This window comes from Macrobrachium nipponense, chromosome 10 (assembly GCF_015104395.2).
Source record: "Macrobrachium nipponense isolate FS-2020 chromosome 10, ASM1510439v2, whole genome shotgun sequence".
Classification (NCBI taxonomy): Eukaryota; Metazoa; Arthropoda; class Malacostraca; order Decapoda; family Palaemonidae; genus Macrobrachium; species Macrobrachium nipponense.
Window position 1 is genome coordinate 81,912,112 of NC_087204.1, and position 19,716 is coordinate 81,931,827.

Genomic DNA, 19,716 nt, shown 5'->3' on the forward strand with positions numbered 1-19,716 from the left:
GCTGCAACATGGATTAGCAGAACCCAGTTCAAGTCACTTCAGTTCTCCATGTGTGTTAGTGAAGAAACCAGATGGTTCATTTAGAATGTGTACTGATTATAGGAAACTGAAATCCATCTGTGTGGCTGACAATTATCCTTTGCCTCTTATAGATCAGTTACTTGATAATATCGGGCAAGCCAAGTTTGTTTCCAAGATAGACTTGTTGAAAGGATATTATCAAATTCCCTTAGATGAGAATGCCAAGTTGCTGTCAGCTTTTATTACTTCTTTTGGACTGTAACAGTACACTGTACTGCCGTTTGGTCTTATAATGCACCTGCAACATTTCAGCGAGTGATGGATCAACTAGTAGGATCGATTGGAGTAGGTGTATACCTAGATGACATCGTGATTTACTCTACAACATGGGAAGAACATCTGAAGATTCTGAGGAAAGTTTTCAAGAAACTACAAGAAGCAGGACTAACAGTTAACCTAGAGAAAAGTGAGTTTGGAAAGGCAACTGTGCAGTATCTTGGGTTTGAAGTTGGGAAAGGCCTTCTTGCTCCAGTAAATGCTAATGCAGAAGGTATCCGTAAGGCTACCCCACCTACTACCAGGAAACAGCTACAGAGATTTTTAGGCATGGCTGGATTTTATCGTCGTTTCTGCCCAAATTTCTCAGCAGTAGTAGCTCCCTTGACAGACTTAACATTAGCATTTACTGGAGCAAGAAGGCCTTTCCCAACTTCAAACTCAAGATACTGCACAGTTGCCTTTCCAAACTCACTTTTCTCTAGGTTGACTGTTAGTCCTGCTTCTTTCCTCAGAATCTTCAGATGTTCTTCCCATGTAGTAGAGTAAATCACGATGTCATCTAGGTATACACCTACTCCTTATATCGATCCTAGGAGTTGATCTATCACTCGTTGAAATGTTGCAGGTGCATTCATCAGACCAAACGGCAGTACAGTGTACTGATACAGTCCAAAATAAGTAATAAAAGCTGACAGCAAGTTTGTTTGGACTCCAGAGTGTCAAGAATCCTTTGAGAAGGTAAAAGCCATTTTAACTTCACGACCAGTACTTCAAGCTCCAGACTTCAACAAGAAATTTGTGATGCAAGTTGATGCCTCGGACTGTGGCATTGGAGCTGTTCTACTTTAAGAAGATGAAAATAATATTTACCATCCTGTGTGTTTCATGTCTTCAAAATCGAAAAAAAACATCAGAAAGTATACTCGACAATTGAGAAGGAAACTTTAGCCTTAATCAAAGCATCGAAAAAGTTTGAAGTGTATGTGAACAGACCTAGGAATGAAGAAATTTTAGTGTTGTCTGATCACAATCCACTATCATTTATCCAGTGAATGAAAAACCATAATCAAAGACTGACCAGGTGGTCTTTGTGCCTGCAACAGTAAAACGTAAGAGTGCAGCACATTAGTGGCAAAAACAAAGTAGTTGCTGATTATTTATCTTATTGCGAATCGTTGGATTCAACAATGAGATAAGAAATCTTCTGGGGGAGGTATATTATATATTACTACTTTCAAAACGCATATATCCCCTCTTAAACTGTATAAAATGTTATGTAGAGTTTGGCAATATTATTTCAGATTACTAGCTAGCTTAGAGATAGGATGTTTAAAATTTGTGTTCAGATTTCGCATAACATAATGTAAAAGAATATATAACATGGTATGAAAAGAGAGAGAGAATATCTTGGTCCATTCGAAGCTAGAGTTGTTACCATAATCTGTCAACACGTTTCATAAGAGACCTCGAGATTAAGGGAGCTCGAGTCTTCGTTGTGTTTTTAAAAACATGTCAATCTTAATCATCGCTCGATTTCTGTCTTGATCGGGTACGTGACTGTGTTGAGCTGAATCGTTCATAACTTGTCTTATACGCATATGTCTTTGTCAAAACCACGTGCAGATTTCACATTTTGTCTGTAAAGTTGCGTTGCTTTCGAAGCTTCTAGAATGAATTGTGTCCCAAAACGTTTTGTGTCATCTCCACTGTCCAACTTCCTTAAGGAAGAGATTTTCATTACATCTTAAAACTGCATTCCATTCAGACCTCTCTCTCTCTCTCTCTCTCTCTCTCTCTTTGCCTCGCCATAACTGATATTAACGTAACGTAAAATGGTCACTCGTAACTTGTAGATTTCAGATTTGATATTTCTTAAAGATTATTTAGTGTTATTTAGTGCTTTTTGTGGAATCTGAACAAACATTGTGTGTGTAACGGTGCCTGGTTTTGTGAAAGTGTGAAACAAGCTGCAGCAAAGAAAGAAAGAAATTGGTATACCAAAAAGGTAAAGTGTGTTATATTTTTATTAGTTACAACTAATATCTAAGAGTTATGATGGTTTGGTAAGACACTGATAACTATTGGTTACGATGATTTAGAGAACAAATAACTAATGGTTACAATGGTTTGAGTGAAAAGATTTACATTTTTATACATTGCAAATTTTTGTGTTTTGTGTTTGTTTCATTTGAAGTGCATTTATCCATTTTCTTATTGAAGTGATTTTTATGTTTTGTGCATTTATCCATTTTCTTATTGAAGTGTGTCTTTTTATTTTATATTCTGTGTGATTAATACTTTTTGCGATTTTGGTATTTTCCACATTTTTCTGTGTTTTCGTTAGCATTCAAAATTTAATTAACTGAGTTATTTTCATTACTTAATCGTTGCACAATTAATTAAATTTAACACTTGTGAATTAATTTGCATTTACTTAGAATTCTTTTCAAGTTTTATTGTTGTTTAGCACTTGTGAATTAATTTCCAAATTTTAAATATTCCCTAACACTTTTGAATTTCAATTGACTAAGTTTTTTGAATTTTGTGATAAATCAATTTTGATTTAATTGTACTTAATTGATTTTAGAATTAATCAAACTTTGCTTTGTTTTCAAGTAACAGTAATTTTCCCTGATATTTTGAATTTTACTTATAAATTTTGAGTTTGATAATAAATTTTTGTATTTGAAATTTTTATAAGTGTTTATTTTCACACCAGCATATAATTATATTTATGTTAGGTAGAAACATAGAGTGGTAATTGATCTGTTTTCCTTCAATTTACTTGAAGTGACTTAGAACCAGGGAAGTACTTAGACTTTTGAAATCAGGGAAATACTTAGACTTTTAAAGTTGTTGATGGAGTGATGCCCTTTGATTAATTTGATTACGTACATGAGTACCTCACACCTGTTTTGATGAACTTAGTCTGATTTTCTGCAATACTGGTAAGTTGTTAAGGGATCACTGTTGCTTTTAGAGTATTCAGTTGTTTAGTACCTGTGATGAGGGTTCAGGTGTCTGGGTGTTGTGAGGTAACAATAAATGAATGGTAAGTGTAGTAACCAGATACTTGGCACTTCTTCAGAATATATACATATATATACACAGGTAATCAAGTGAACAGCACATGCACTCTCCGTCAGAAAGGCTCCACCCTCATTACTAATATCAATAGTCTGCACGTTCGTCAAATATCGCTTTCAACTGAGGATATAATGCAAATATTTTTCTATGTATCATTGGTTTTAAAATGACAACTAAACGTTATCTTTATTAGATAATTTTAGGATAATTCTAGGTTTTATCTCTGTCTGTATAAGATAAATGATCTCTAGAAAAGAATAGAAGGGTAGAAATAAAACTTTCAGATTAAGCAAATCTATATTTGGAGGTATTTTTTTTCTTTTTAGGAATATCTTAGTCATACATTCAACACATGAGCAATACACCTAAGTATAGATCAAAATCTTCACATGAATTACTCCTTTCAGAAATGCATATTAGAAATACACACATAGAACCAAACATAAAGCAATAAATTATCAATGAAAAATACTTTAAGAAATTATATACAAGCACAAGTTAAATTACCAAGGTTTTACATTTGTGTTCAGAAGCTCCGGTAACGCATACCAGGCATCTACCTCTAGGTAACCATATCCTAAGAATTTATATCCCTTTTCCTGTAGGAATTTCGTCAGGAACTCTTTGCCTTCTGGGATGTGGTCTACCTCGATGCACATGAGCCTAAACTTTATCTTATCCCATGGAACTGTCTTCAGCACCTAGAAAGAAGAGAATTTTAAAGACGTTTTTCATTTGCAGTTCAAAAGAAAGTTATATGCTAAAGTGCTGGAAGTGTCAGGCAACGTTTAGCTCGGAAATCAGAAAAAAGCGACACTACTTGTAATTGTATAATATAGGGTCTCTCTCTCTCTCTCTCTCTCTCTCTCTCTCTCTCTCTCTCTCTCTCTCTCTCCCAGATAATTAAATCGTGTAGTTAGAGGATCGTAGATTATCGTTTAGGTTTACATCATGGTAAGTTTGGAAACACCCGAAGAGGCTAAAGTCCCAAATACCATCCACTTGTTAATACCTTCACTTAGTAGTACAGTTCTACAGTTACAAAATCAGAAGCAGCATTATTATGGATGTTTCACGCTGATCTTTAATGGTCAGAGTGGTTGATAATTTCTAGTAAATTGCTGGTAAATAAATGCAGTGAACATATATAAAAACCTACCTTAACTTCGAAAGACTCAATATCCACTATTTTGACTATTTTGACATCCAATCGACTATTTTGACATCCAAGGCTCGAAGAATAGAGAAACGGGGAATTCCCTTCACCTTAACACCAGTGTTGCCCAACTTGCCGCCAAATCCTAGATTATTTCTGAAAAAAACGTAAATGTGGAAGTGTAAGCAAGGGGGCAACGAGATTGGAAAAACAGTATTTTCACTGACTGGATGATGATTTTTTGCTGCTGATGAGTTTGGCTTAAGAGATGTTCAACACTGATGGTGTACAACACGTAGACGGCAACGAAACATTAACCAAAAATGCAATAAATAAATAATCAAGGAACTCAATTATCTAAGAAAAACCTGCGTGTGTCACTGAAAAGTATTTGGCTTGACGGGAGCAATTTTTTTCAAACATTCAAGTAATAGACAGGAAACTTTTAATATTCAAGGTCTTGACGTGTTCAAGAACACGATTATTATCAAGTATTCTTTATCATTTTGCCGTCTTTTGCATCACCATTAAACACGAAAATTCTGCAATTTGCATCACGATTATTGCAATACTGACTCGTTAAGGAAACGATGTTAATAGCTATTATTTCATATTATCAAACCCCCCCCCCCCCCCCCCCCCCCCCCACACACACACCAGCAGCACCAAGCTCCACCTAATAAATAGAGTAATATTAATCACTAAACAGAATGTCTGTAAAAGCTTAGTAGAGCCATTCAACACAGCTAAAATGTTTTATTTTAGATACCGCCTCTCTATAGACCAGGGGCGGCGCAAGCCCTAAGGAAAAATAAAAATAAATTCTCTATATTCATTATTCTCTCAACAAGAGTGTAGAACTAATATTCAGAATTTTTTGAACAAATGCAAACATATCACTTTATAATGTTACTTTTCTAAGGTCTACTACTCTAGTTAGGCTCGTTGGGCTGACCATGCTTTGTAATTATTGACCTCCCTTCCTATCCCTCGAAACCCTTTCTCTTTCTCATTTTTTTATTTTCCTTTAAATCTGGGATGGAATTTTGCTCCTAGATGCAAAAGGGGTTTGGTGGCGGGTGGGTGTGAAAGAAAGGACTAACTCTTAGAGGGGGCGTGGTAATAAAAAGGTTAAGAATCACTGCCAGAGACACATCTTACAACTTACTGGAAGGTGACTTCAGAAGCATAATTGTTCACAGAAAGAGCGGCGTGAATGATGTAGGCATTTCTATTTTTTTTTTTCAGCGCTTCAATATAACTTGGCGTTGCCTCGATCAGCAGACCCCTCCACCCAAGTTGCCTCTCGAAGAAGATCGAGTTACTTAGGCTTTCTCCATCGGCGGCACCAACTTCAATGAAGAATCCACCTTTCTGTATCGATGAAATATTACTTTAACTTGATTTCCAGATACGAAAACAGTTATCAGGACGGAATGATACCATTTCTTACTCAGAAAATGGGAAGAAACCAATTCCCAGATCACGAGAAACAACAAAACTGAGCGAAAGTGACTGTGGCACCCACTCCCCAAAACAGAAAACGGGTATTCAGAAATGATTTGGGCATAATCACCATTCCTTTGAGCATTTCGTTGGCGATTTTTGACTGGTTGAACTGAGAAAGGTGGTCGAGATCAGGGCGACCAAGTTTGTAAGGTTGGACGGATGGTGGAATCAACAACTCTCGTCGGATGTATTCGATCAGCTTGGGGTCCTCTTGGTCTGCTTCCCTAAAAGAAGTATTTAAAATGTATTTCCATCGATGTAGTCAAATGACAAAATTCTTTATTTCTGAAGCGTTTTTCATTTGCCGAAATAAAAAAAGGCAAAAAAAAAAAAAAAAAAAAAAAAAAAAAAAAAAAAAATCATATTGTTTTAGTAGTTCCACATGCTAATTAGGATGTTAAAGAGAACTGGTAATCTACACACATAACTAGGGGAGCGTTCACACTACTAGTAAAGCATGTAAACTGACATGAGCTTATTTCATACATATCACAAACAGGTTGAAAAGAAGTGAACAACCGTAACTAAAGAATGCTCAATAATCGTATGAAGCACTGGTCATGACTACCAACAAGTCGTCAACTTGTATTCAACCTGATTGTGTGTGGACGGTATAAGTAACCGAAGTGTGTTTATGACGTGCTTCACTATAGCGTGGACATACTCTAATAGAGACGTGCACTTAATGACAGGAACCAGTAGGTATTGAAATAAACATAACATTTGTGAATTTTAGAAATATGTGTAAATTTAGTGACCTTGAAATCATATGGAGTAGGGGTGCAAGGAGTGGGGCTTGGCACCACAACTTTGGTGGGCGGTCTGGTGTTGTGTTGACAGGCGCCAGATCCTTAATCTGCCGATTCCAGTCTTGGTTATGGATGGACCCACGAAAATAAAAATTAATAGATGATGTAATAATGACGGGCAAAAGCTAAATAGAGATAGTAAACATAAAATTTCAGCCCATGACACTTGCTTCGTCATCAACGTTCAAAATTACTTCGTGTGAGGTTTGCTTTAATATATGAAAATTTTGCTATAAACCCACCATGGGCACTTTCAACAAATAAATAAAGGTGTTAAAGTGGTTGGACAGCAAGGTGTAAGAGGGAACGGAGTTAAAATAAATGGCTAAAAAGTAGCTACAGCCTACAGTGCACTGCTGACGGCACTAGCCACCATACGGGATAATTGCATTCTATTAATAAGAAAACTTATTCTGAAAACCATAATCCTTATCAACTCACTGTAAACAAACTGAAAACTCTATGGTCTTACGAACAAAACAAAAAATATAGTATATCAATACATCCGGAGGCTGTCATCATTGATATTGAAGGGTTTTCATATTTTGGTTACCATTACATTAAACTCAAAAGTTCCAGCCTTCCGGACTTTGCTGTAAGACATTGTATGCCCACCTACAAGGAAAATATTAACAAAATTTTTGTAATTACCTTAATCTCTTGTTTTTTTAGCAATAAACAAGTTTAGTAAGTTAATGTTCAAATATTTATACGAGTTGTGTAAATTATCTTAATCTTTTGTTTGTAGTTTCTGATATTTTTAATAATTTATAATTACGATAATACAAAAAAAATATAGGAAAGATGGAAGTAAGCTCTTTATATTCCAGTAATATTAAACATATTCGTTTCGTATTCCTCACTGTCTCAAAGCATGGGTGGTTGGTCACATTTGAGATAAGCCTATTGATAGCCTATTGTTATTAATAATGACTTTATCCTAATTTCTTTTACTGATCTGTCCTACATCAATATTGTTCCTATATCTTTTCTGAGAAACAAATCAAGGTTAATTTTTTATGAGGACAAACAAGGAATATTCCATCCTGTTACATATAACCTGACTTGTTTATGACAACAAAACTAGCACATTGAAATTTTTTAGGCATATAACTGAATTCTACACAAATATTTTCTGAACACAATACAAGGGGAATTCTATTTTATCTTAGCACAGACTTGAATTATAGACAAATATTTCTAAATTCCTATTTCAACTACAACAAATACTTGGTATAATTTTTCAATGAAAAAGCTTACCTTGGTCTTAATGCGCGTTTCCCACCGGTCAGGTAAGAGACAGTCGATACCATAACCAACATCGCCACGAACAGGGTTTTCTCTCGAAATGTATTTGGCCACATTTTCTCTTGGTTATCCGCACTTTGGTGGCATTGAGGAAAAATAAGCGATTAATAGCGAATGATTATGATGATTGTTAATTAATTTAATGTAAAGGCTCACCGTTCAAAACCGAAGCATCTCTGCCCACAACGCCTTCAATGAGACTCTAGGTATGCCTCGAAGGTTTACTGCTACCGTTTACATTTCACTAAGTAACAAACATTATGCTTTCTCTGTCTGTCTGTCTATCAGTCTGTTTGCTCTTTCTCCTCTGAATCGATGACCATAAATGTATCTTTTTGTTGCAAGGTCTCCAGTTTTCACAGCTTTTAGATATTATATATATATATATATAATATATATATATATATATATATATACTATTATATAGGATATATATTCTATATATATCTATATATATATACAAGTATAATATATCTATATATATATATATATTATATAGATATATATATACCAAAATTATATCTATATAATATAGATTATATATATATATAAATATATATTATTAAATATATATATATATCTAACAAATATATTATATTATATATATATTATATATATAGATATATATTATATATATTATGTATAATATAAGATATTATATCTATATATAGATTATATATATATATATAGTATATATATATATCTATATATATATATATATTATATATACATATATTAATTATATATATAGTTATAAATAAGTATTATATGATATATATATATGTATATGTATATATAAATTATTATATATGTAGAGATATTGTATAGATAATAGAGCTATGAGTTATTCATTATATATATAAAATAATATGATAATAGATATATCATTATAGATCATTTATATATAGATATATAGTGTATAGATCTAAATAGGTTATATAGTTAGATATGTAATATTGATAGGACAAAGAGAAGATAGAGTAGAATATAATAATTAGTTACTATAGAGAGATAATATTAGATATAAAATTTGAGATATTATACATATAGAGTAATAATAGCATATATAATAATGATCGATAAATATATAAATATATATAGATATATATATATGTAGCATATTATTAATTATATAAATAATTAGTATAAGCGTATATATATAGATAGTATATATTATATATTGTGTATATATAGTATATATATATAGGTATATATGATATCATGATATATATATATATATATAGTATTTGTATTATATATATATATATATTATATATATATATATCTATATACATATTATAAATATATATATATTAGTATATATCATATATATATAATATATATATATATATATCATGATATGCAAATATATAAATTATATTAATATATAATATTATTTAATATAATATATATTATATGATATATATATATATATTTGTAATATATATACATAGATAAATATATATAGTATATCTATATTATATAATATATAATATATATATATGTTATATATTAATATATATATCCATGATATATATATATATTAGTATAATATAATCATATATATATATATATATCTATATATATTAATAAGATATATATATATGTATGTGTATAGATTATATATTATGAATATCTTATATATATATTAATAATATATAATATATATATATCTATATATATCTAGTATCAATATATATATTCTATTATTATAATCATATAGGTGTCAATATCTATATATCTTAGGTGTGGTGTGTGTATATTATATATATATATATATATATATGTATATATAATATAATATATATATATATATTATTAATATATATATTATATATGTAATAATATCTACTATAATATATTATGTTTATCTATCGTATATAGTTATATATTATATCTATAATATATCTATATTATATATATATATATGGATATTGTATATAATATAGTATATATATATATATATTATATTTGCATATAATATATCTATATTATTATATACTATATAATCTAATATCTCTATAAATATATAATCTTTCTTCTCAAGTGTTTAAGTTAATGTTAGGAATCCCAAATATCATGTCCCTTTGATTGGAGACAGGCTGAGCTGTAAGGGGCAGCTTTTTTTGATGTGAAGGAATTTGGGTACGTAAGCGTTTTAATCAAGAGACCACTCGTCTTGTCGTCAAGAATGTACTTTGTTTGTACGGATGTGACAGGTCTAATAGACCAGGGCACTTGTGAAAGTCACATTCCTTTTGTTGAGAGCAAAGAGGTCAGTTGGTACACGTCAGGTGTCGGGAGCGAAAACCCCATCGTAAAGGTATGACACATATTTTGTAAGGCTTGGAAAACCGTTACCTTTGAAAAGAGAGAAGAAGTGTGAAATACCTTTTTTTACTTATTTACCTTGAAAAGAGAGATGTGTTAAGTGATCTTTTATCCATTGTTATCATTTATTACAGATGGGTTCTATTCCATGGTACTAGAGACGGGATTTCTCTAACCTGACTAATATAATGAACTTATTGACTTCTGAGTTTGGGAGTGAATTCTTAGTCTGGAGGGTAGAGTGATAACTTACTAGTTCTCTTTATAGGACAGATTTGAGTTTTTTGGCACTATGACTTGTTAATCATTTTGTTCTATTCTATATTCATCTGCTGGGTGGGTAAAAATAAATAGTATATTTTATATTTACATGATCTTAATAGCCTAACGACATGGTTGCAGACAGAGGGCACCATTGACAACAGGTAAGGGTTTCCAATTTGTGTAGTTTTAATAAAAGGGGGGGGTAAGAGTGGTGGCAGGCAGTTTAAGAGGCTTTTTTATATATTTTATAAGCTGTAGGTACGCTAACGAAGAGACTGGTGACCAGTTAGACATAGATTTTTTTTTGGTAGGGAAAGGGGTTATAATCATGTCACAGGCAACTCGGGGCTCTTTTGCTGATTAAATGGGTTGGGCAGTGAGAAGCTGTTCGTCTCTCAGGCTAAGGCAGTGTCAGCCATCGTGGGATTCTTGAATACCAGTGTTTTAAAAAACATGAAGGGGAAAAGTTTAATTTTCGACGTATTAAAATATCTCACAAATGTGGTAAATAGTTCACGCATATTTGCGGTGCGTACACGAATTCGGTTTCCAGTCATAAGAAGATATGAGTGTATTTTCAAGCTTTCTTTCTTATTTTCTCCTTTTTATCTTTTATTTTTTTTCACTTTTTTGTTGTTGTTTATATTCCTTTTGTTTTGTTTGTGGCGAATTTACTCGAGCGTCGTTTTTGTTGCGAGTCATGCCCTGAAAAAGAGAGAGAGAGAGAGAGAGAGAGAGATGGACGGATACTAAAGAGTACCACAACGCTACTACATCACGTAACGAACGTGAGTGCAGGCGTGAGTCTTTGTTCAGAGGGATGGTAGTGTGTGTTCTATCACAACCTGTCCAGATTTTTATTGAAGGGGTGAATAATTATTTAGCGGGAAAGAATATATTGGATGATATAGAGGCATTTAGAGAGGCAAAAGCTTTGCTAGATTTCAATAGGGGAGACTCTCACACCGTTGCATGGAGTTTCCAACTTACAAAATGTCGTACCTGGACAGATTTGCAAGCATTTTTTTTTGAAAACAGCTTATGGCTCAAATGGAACACGAAGATATGGTGAGGGACATTAGGGGTCTTTATAAACTACGGAAGGGCACTAATAGCCTCGTAGAGCATAGTTAAAAACTTTTTGACACAGTGTCGGATTGGTAGTAAAACTGAAAACATCTAAATGGGTACAGGGAGTAATGTCTCTCTTGATAACATTCATAAACTGATCTATTTTTCCCTTCTCTCTTGCACGGTGTACCGGATGCGATAGTTAATAGCTTTGATGAAAAGATTGAACCTACTTCAGACGAAGAATTACTTTATGCCCAAATTGAGAAACATATGTCTAAATGGTCCCACTGTAGATAGCACAATTTTAAAGGGAGGGACAGGCCCGAGTGATAGAGTGCAAAGAGACACAGAATTTTCTCCTCCCCGTCTGTATGCAAAAGTTGAACATGACAAAAGGTCAATTGATCAAAAGCAACAGCAGTTGCCATTGTTTCAACTTCAATAAACCAGGGCATCCAAAGAAACTGTGTAAGGTTAAATATTGTGGAATGTGTAAGAGTACCGATCATTATTGGCAGTCTTGTCTGTCCCAGATACGGAGAGGTGAGAGGCCTACACCTCAAGGTTTTGGTAATTATAATGTGAGAACTTCCCAGGCAGGTCATTCCAGAGGGCAAAGGGCTCGGCAAAATTTTTGGAAGCCCAATCAACAAAAAGGGTACAGTGATTGGTATGTGCCATTGTGGTCTCGTGGGGGACGCCAAGAGCCCAGGCCTATAGTCTATTGAACAGTAGGGGATGAGGATATCCTGATATTTATAGACTCGGGGCCATCAATAAATCTAATAGACTGTAATTTGTATCAATCCATGTTTTCCAATTACCCATTGCAACCCTCAACGGAGACGGTGTGTGATGTGCAAGCCCATAGATTAAATACCCTGGGTTGTGTTCAAATACAGTTTACTCTCGGTGACAGAGTGTCAACAGAACCATTTTGGTAATGAAAGGAATTGCGTTGGGCAACAGACTTTTGCTGGGTCCATCCTGCTTGTAGAAGACACAAGATGTCAATCCATGTGGGGTGTTAATGGGATAACAATCGGGATACCTGGTGTTTTCTGCCTTATGAGGACGTGAATAGAACAGAGGATATGGAGGTTATTGAAAGAGGAGATTGTGCTCGGTGATATTAATGGCGGTGTGATACGAGTGTTATGGAGAAAGGTAATATTAAAACCCACGTTGCTGATATGGGGTAAAGGGAAATGGATTATGGGGGTTCTATCAGAGTTCACAGTTGGTAACAATGGTGGTGATGATACTTTAGATGTTGATGTTGATACTAATATTGAGGTTATTTCTGATACTAACAATGCTGGGGATGATACTGAGGGTGGTAATGTGTATGGGGCGGGGGTGGGGAAAGGGGGAGGTGCTAACCACAAATAAGAGTGTTTTATCTAAGAATGATATATGTTACTACCTGGTTTGAAGACTATGGTAAAAGTTAAATTGAAGGAAATGAGAAAAACCACAGATGTGTGTGTTATTGAAAATAGCGAAAAGCTTAGAGGGGTTGTTAGCACGGCATCGGTGAACAGTGTATTCAAGGATGGGTTTTTCGTGGTTAGAGTTGTTAAACTGTAATGATACAGTTAGGAAATACCAGAAGAATAATATATTGGATTTTAAAGATTGGAGTTGTGATAGGGGTTCAGTGGCTATTGTAGAGGGGAACCTGAGTTTTCAGAGGTAGAAATGTAATCAAGAAAATGAATATTTAGAGAACATTCAACTGATAAGCGGGCTCTTGGCAGAATTTGGGGATACGGTAGCCTTACAAGGTGATAAATGGGGGTTTGACTGATGTGTTAGAGCATAAAGGTAAATTTTGGAGAGTGGCACAAAACCTATTTTTTGTTCTGCATATCGCATACCTTTCAAAATCAGAGAACAGGTAGTAAAAGAGGTTAATCGATGGGAAGAAGAAGGAATCATTAGACCTAGCGTGTATCCTTACAACTTTCCCTTGTTAGCAGTGCCTGAAGAAAGACGGTTCTGCCGTGTATGTGTCGATTTTAGACATTTAAATGAAAAGACGATCCCTGACCGCTACCCAGTCGTGTGCATTCCAGATCTTTTTGTTGAAATTGGGGGACATAATATTTATAGCTCAATTGATTTGGCTCAGGGTTTCTTACAGGTCCCTCTTAGTGAGAGTAGCAAGGGATATACTGCTTTTCCAGTGCCCAAGGGACACTATGAATTTACGCAAATGCCTTTCGGTTTATCGGGCAGTCCAATGACCTTTACCGTGTGGTGAAACACAGTTTTGCACGGGTTTATTGGGCAAAAATTTTTTTTTGTTTTTTTTATATGAATGACATCCTGTCGCAACGGACATGATCGCGCAACACCTGGAAGTGCTTACAGAAGTACTTATAGGCTTAGATTAGCGGGGCTGAAAATTAAGCTAGCCAAGCGCTCATTCTTGAAAAAGCAGATCACATATCTAGGCCACGTCATATCTAAGGAAGGGGTTAGATAAATGACGATAAAGTCAAAGCAATAGCGAATTTTCGCATCCCCAGATCAAAGAAAGAGTTTAAGTCATTCCTGGGTATCGCCGGTTTCTTCAGGAGGTATGTGAAAGGGTTCTCTAATATAGCAGCTCTCCTAACTTATGTATTGCTGGAAGACGTTCAATTTCAATGGAAGGAACCCCAGGCAGAGAGTTTTCAAAAGCTCAAGGACATGCTAATGAATCCCCTGTTTTTGAAGTTTTAAAGATTTTTAGCGAACCGTATTACATTTAGTGACTGATGCAAGCCAGGAAAGGTATAGGTGCTTGCCTTATGCAAAAAGTTCGATGGGAAATTTCATACCTATAGCTTTGTATAGCAGGAAGTTTAGGACAAAGGGCAGCAACGAGAAGTCCATGGCCACCATAGAAAAAGAAGCCTTTGCAATAGTGTCAAGCTTAGTTCATTTTGAAATGTTACTGATGGGGAATACAGTAGAAGTTCTTACAGACCACAAGCCATTACTAGATCTTTTTAATAAACCCGATTTGTTGCCTAAAAGAGCGCGATGGTTTTTAACTATCAGAGATTTTGATGCAAACAAAGCTCAAATATATAGAGGGCAAATTTAACGTGGTTGCATGATGATCTCAGCAGGAGTTTTCACGACACGGAAAGTTTCCAAGGTCCGCAAGTCACTAGCAAGGTCATAACAAGTGATATACCTCTAATAGAGCAAAGGCAAGATGAAGACGAGATCTTAGCAGATGCAAAAGCGTTTCTAAGATGGGAATTAGCCAGGAAACGTTATAAGTTGCCTTTTTCGGATTTAGAGTTAGAAGGTAATCTATTGGTTAGGAAAATTGAATATAAGGTGAACCAGTGAAAGTAAAGGAGATACGACGATGGTAATTCTGAAGGTCCTAATTCCGGTGGTTTTAGATATAGTTCATTGCAGGTTCGGTAGTCCACACTTGGGAATAGAAAAAACGTATGATGAAGTTCGTGCTAAATACATTTGGGAAAAACATGGGGAAAGATGTGGAAAATTTCGTAAGTAATGTATGGTGCAACGCATGTAAGCCTGCAAGGACAACTTCATGCAAATTAGGCATCGTATCCTATACCAAGTAGACCTTTTCATAGAATACATATGGATATCTAGGGGAATTTTTGAGTCAAGATATGCGAACAAGTACTTGTTAGTTATAATAGATGAACTTACAAGTATAGTAGAAATTTTCCCACTTAAGCATTAAAAACGGCCGAAGAAGTAGCCATAGCGTTTTTCAATGGTATCATTTGCAGATATGGCTCACCGAAGTTCTATTAACCGACAATGGGAGGGAATTGTGAACAAAAACCTTGGAATGTTTAGCTGAAGTCATGGGGGATACAGAAAGTAACAATTATTCCATACAGACCCGAGGCTAATGGGTTGTGCGAACGGGCAAGCAGGAAGTCTTCGAGGCTCTCAGGAAAACTGTAGGTGGTAATTATAAGAGTTGGGACAGATATGTTAATGTTGTTAGACAACAGGTAAGGGTTTCCAATTTGTGTAGTTTTAATAAAAGGGGGGGTAAGATATATATATATATATATATATATATATATATATATATATATATATATATATATATATATATATATATATATATATATATATATATCTAATAAAAGGAGCCCATAAAAACACCAAAATATAGAGAAAAAAGTACTATATTTCAGAGACTGCTGTCTCCCTCTTCAGGTAGATGAATGAGAAAAGTTTACAGAAAAGGTGGTATTATACCAAGAGGTCCATCCACAAATAAGCCAATTTAAGTCACCCCCGCTGATAATCTTCCTTTAATCTTCTTAAGTGTTGGTACAAGAGTCAAATGATGAATCGGCCTTAATAAAAGAGAGGCAGGTAATGAACATCTCAAAAGGAGCATGGATTTCAGATACGATCGACAAGTCTTCATTCAACCAACACTTAAGAAGTCCAGAAACGCAAAATATCTTTTATCTCTCCTTAATTCCTTTTTGTCTTCTATGTATTGTGTAGATCTTTTCAGGAGTGGCTCTTATTGCATGGAAAACACTGATGAATATTTCCTTTAAAAATAAATTTGCTAGAAGGTATTTTACTTTTTATGTTGTTTCCTGGTACTAATATTTATATTTATAAGACTCTGCGATCTGTAGAGATGATACCAAATTCTGTTTTATTATAAATCTATGCGTATTCTGCAATAGTAGAGTGATTAAGATATTTTCTTTCGTTGTTGTCTATTTGCAAAGTTGTAATAATAATGTTTGTTAACCTTTTTATTACAGCTTACTGTTGCAATAAATCTTTTATTATTAATATTATTATTATTATTATTATTATTGTTGTTGTTGCTGTTGTCCCCTAACCAAACATTGTTTTCAGTTTAAAAAGACTTTCAGAAATAATAATATTAATAACGATAATAATAATAATACATTATGTTATACCAATGCATTTTTAATCAGGAAACTGAAAGTTTCTTGGCGGAGAAGTGATAATGATTTCCCACAGTGGGTCAGGAGTTCTTTTGTTTTGTTTTGTTTTTAAGATTACGACAAACATTTTTTCCTAAGAAATGTCATAACTATTTTCAAAAACTATTCTCGATAGCTTAGAACTGAGCAATATCTACAAGCTCAGTATCAAACTATAATGATTCTAAAAAATAAAACCGAAGTTTAAGACATTATGCCTTCTTTTTAGTATTAATAATACTGGAGAGGATAAATTAGTTCTACAGCCGCGAATTATTCCCTGTTCTCAGAAATTTAGCTATTGCTAAAATAAGTACTTCTTCTTTTAGTTCCTCGCCTTGTCGTTCCCGTAGTTAAACCATAAATTGTCTCTAAAAAATCTAGATTCACTCAACTCACCGTAGTTTTCTGTAGCTGCATTGCAACACTGCGCGCAAGGATAAACATCGTATTCCTTTCAGACAGTATCAGAGTAAATTTTGCGTAATGCTCTATTATTAATAAAAAGATGAAAAAGGTTTTATAAGAAAAAATTTCGAAGGATGTCCCTCCAGAATCTGTTGTAACCTGTTTAGTGTTCACATTCTTATTATCTTATATCTTTATTATTAAAAATATGTTTTAGATGCGATTGTTGTTTGTTTGTCCGTATATTTTTAATGTTACGAGCGGAGTTCTACAACGATTTTACCAAAGGTTAGCATCCACAATAACAAAAAATTATTGGTTTTCGTGAGATATACGTATATGTAACTTTTGGAGAGATGGGACGTTTTGATGAATGGGGGAAGGGGGCAGGGGTCCAGGGTTCTTACTCAAGCTTAGAGGAGATTTGCAGTTTCCAGGGGACGCTCTTTTGTTGGTTCTTTTGTTCATGATGCTGGATATCAACTCTTTAAGAGGGTGACCAGAAATTTCGGTCCCAGAAAGTTCGGTCCCAGAAAGTTCGGTCTCAGAAAATTTGGTCCCAGAAATTATTTATATACTGACAATGAAATCGTAATCTAACTGATGAAAAAATTAAACAAATAGTATAGAAATAGAGTTTTATTAATAAAAGTGTAAAAAAAGGTATGTTTCTTCAACAAAATACCTTTTCAGTATAATATATAATATAGCATATTGTGCACAAAATCAAGAAAAATTGGGGGTCCCAGAATATTCGGTCCCGGAAAATTCGGTCCCATATCAGAAAAAAATACTGTAAATACATAGAAGTTTAAAAAGCAAAAAAATATAAAGTAATGTTCCTTCTTAACAATAAATACATAATCGATTATTTAAGTCATACATAATATTTCTTTTTATCAAATTTATTAAACCCTGAAATAGGTAAATTCTATTTAAAATAAATCAGTAGAAGTTTAAAAATTATAAGAAAATCAATGCTTAAACTATCAAAACATAAAAAGAAAAATTAATGCAATGAATGAGCAATAGCCTTAAGGAAAGCTAATTTATCTTCACCATCATATGATTCTACAAGATTTTTTATTCTCGTATCTGTTGACTGGTATTTTTTCTTCTTTTGCGGATTATCTCCTCTTTCTTTGCGCCTGAATTAATCTTGGTCTGTGCTAAGGAAAAATCTTCTTTTCGCAGAGCATCAATAAGCTTCCAAATGTTTGGGTGCTTACTCGTTACTGATGCGCGCAGTGCTGAGTGAAACGCTTCAAATGCATTGTTTTCCGTGGTAATTCCTGAATTACCCTATCGTGAACATTCCACAAATCAACTGGATATAAAGGGCTGTTCCTTTATCTGCCACGTCTTCCTCTCTTTGGTCTAATGTATGTTAGCTCAAAATAACTTATAAAGTCTATTGGTATTGATTCATCCTAACAGAGATCTTCATAAGTATCAAGTACATCTTTTGGTGATAAAAATGCAAGTGCGCAGAACATTTTATTTTTTATGGCAAAACAGCCATCAGTACCATATTGAACTTTGTATCCTAATTGCCATATTTTCCTATAAATAGTCTGGCAAAAATGAAATAAACAGCCTAGGCTGCTGCTTTCAGTAAAGTTACTGTCACAGTTGTTACGAATTGCTCGTTCAAAGTCAATCAAAACGTGACAAGGGTTAATATTTGGTCGCAATTTACTTAGTTCAAGAAAAGTCCTGTCATATGTTGCTTGAGTTTTGTCCGGCAATAAAATGAAAGCTCTTGGATGAAATCTCCCATTTATGAAGGCATGAATGGTGAACAGCTGATACCATATACTTGGTGATGATTTAAATGTGCCATTCATTCCTAAAATTGATGCATTTTCCAGTTGCTGAAGACTTTCGTCTGAGGCGAAGATTAAAACCCGCTTTTCATCATCAATCTCTGTGTCGCATTGCAGGAACAAATGACCCCCTTGTAAATATTTAAAACAGTATCTGGTACTTGAAATCCTGTTCGTCGAAGAGGCAATGGAGGAGCGTCAAAAGCCTTATTGCGCCAGTTTGTAATGCTTTTAGAAACCGTTTGCAACCGTGGTAATTCATATTTTGCATTCTCACTAATATTACTTGTAGCTTCGAAAATGAGCACCCGAGTACTTGTTTCACCTCCTTCCTGCAACTTTTTTCTTAATGTTGAAATGGCGAGACGAGCTTCCACTCCATTCGGCGTTGGTTCATGATCATGACTGTTGATTGTTGAAATTATTATAGGTTCACCTGGTTTATTCTGTGTATGAACACGAGCACGATATGTGTTACGGTTCTCACAGCGCCACAATTTCTTTGTCTTTCGGAACTAAACTTATGAAAGTCATAAACATAGTTAACTTCATCAATCAATTTGTCTGTTTTTTTCACTTTTAAAATATTTTGCAGCCATGATGGGGTTCTTCAAATAGGAAAATTGTGCTTATCCTGGAAGAAGAGTGACTAAATCTGAGTTATAAAT

At 34.0% G+C, this 19,716-nt stretch overlaps 2 protein-coding genes across 2 annotated transcripts in view; both read right to left on the minus strand.

Annotated features, from left to right (window-relative positions):
- Positions 1–3,682: 3,682 nt before the first annotated feature.
- Positions 3,683–19,716, minus strand: part of LOC135223730 (protein Star-like) — a 95,871-nt gene continuing 79,837 nt past the window's right edge. Inside the window, exon 7 of the mRNA XM_064262487.1 lies at positions 3,683–4,088. Within this exon, the coding sequence (XP_064118557.1) occupies positions 3,891–4,088 (198 nt within the window). The 3' untranslated portion in view covers positions 3,683–3,890. The remainder of the gene's footprint in view (positions 4,089–19,716) is intronic.
- On the minus strand, positions 4,582–8,183 carry LOC135224258 (uncharacterized). The gene is made up of 4 exons (XM_064263107.1): positions 8,122–8,183; positions 6,120–6,276; positions 5,712–5,917; positions 4,582–4,699 (listed from the first exon to the last, which is right to left on the minus strand). The coding sequence occupies exons 1-4, from the start codon at positions 8,181–8,183 to the stop codon at positions 4,582–4,584; spliced, it is 543 nt and encodes a 180-aa protein (XP_064119177.1).

What these genes read in the sequence shown, in the direction of transcription:
- LOC135224258 (XM_064263107.1), bottom strand. Translation starts at nt 8,183, where the DNA reads ATGTTGGTTATGGTATCGACTGTCTCTTACCTGACCGGTGGGAAACGC. An exon ending in AAACGCGCATTAAGACCAAG is followed by an intron (nt 6,277 to 8,121) that starts GTAAGCTTTTTC and finishes TACTTCTTTTAG; the next exon opens with GGAAGCAGACCAAGAGGACC. An exon ending in ACGAAATGCTCAAAGGAATG is followed by an intron (nt 5,918 to 6,119) that starts GTGATTATGCCC and finishes TCATCGATACAG; the next exon opens with AAAGGTGGATTCTTCATTGA.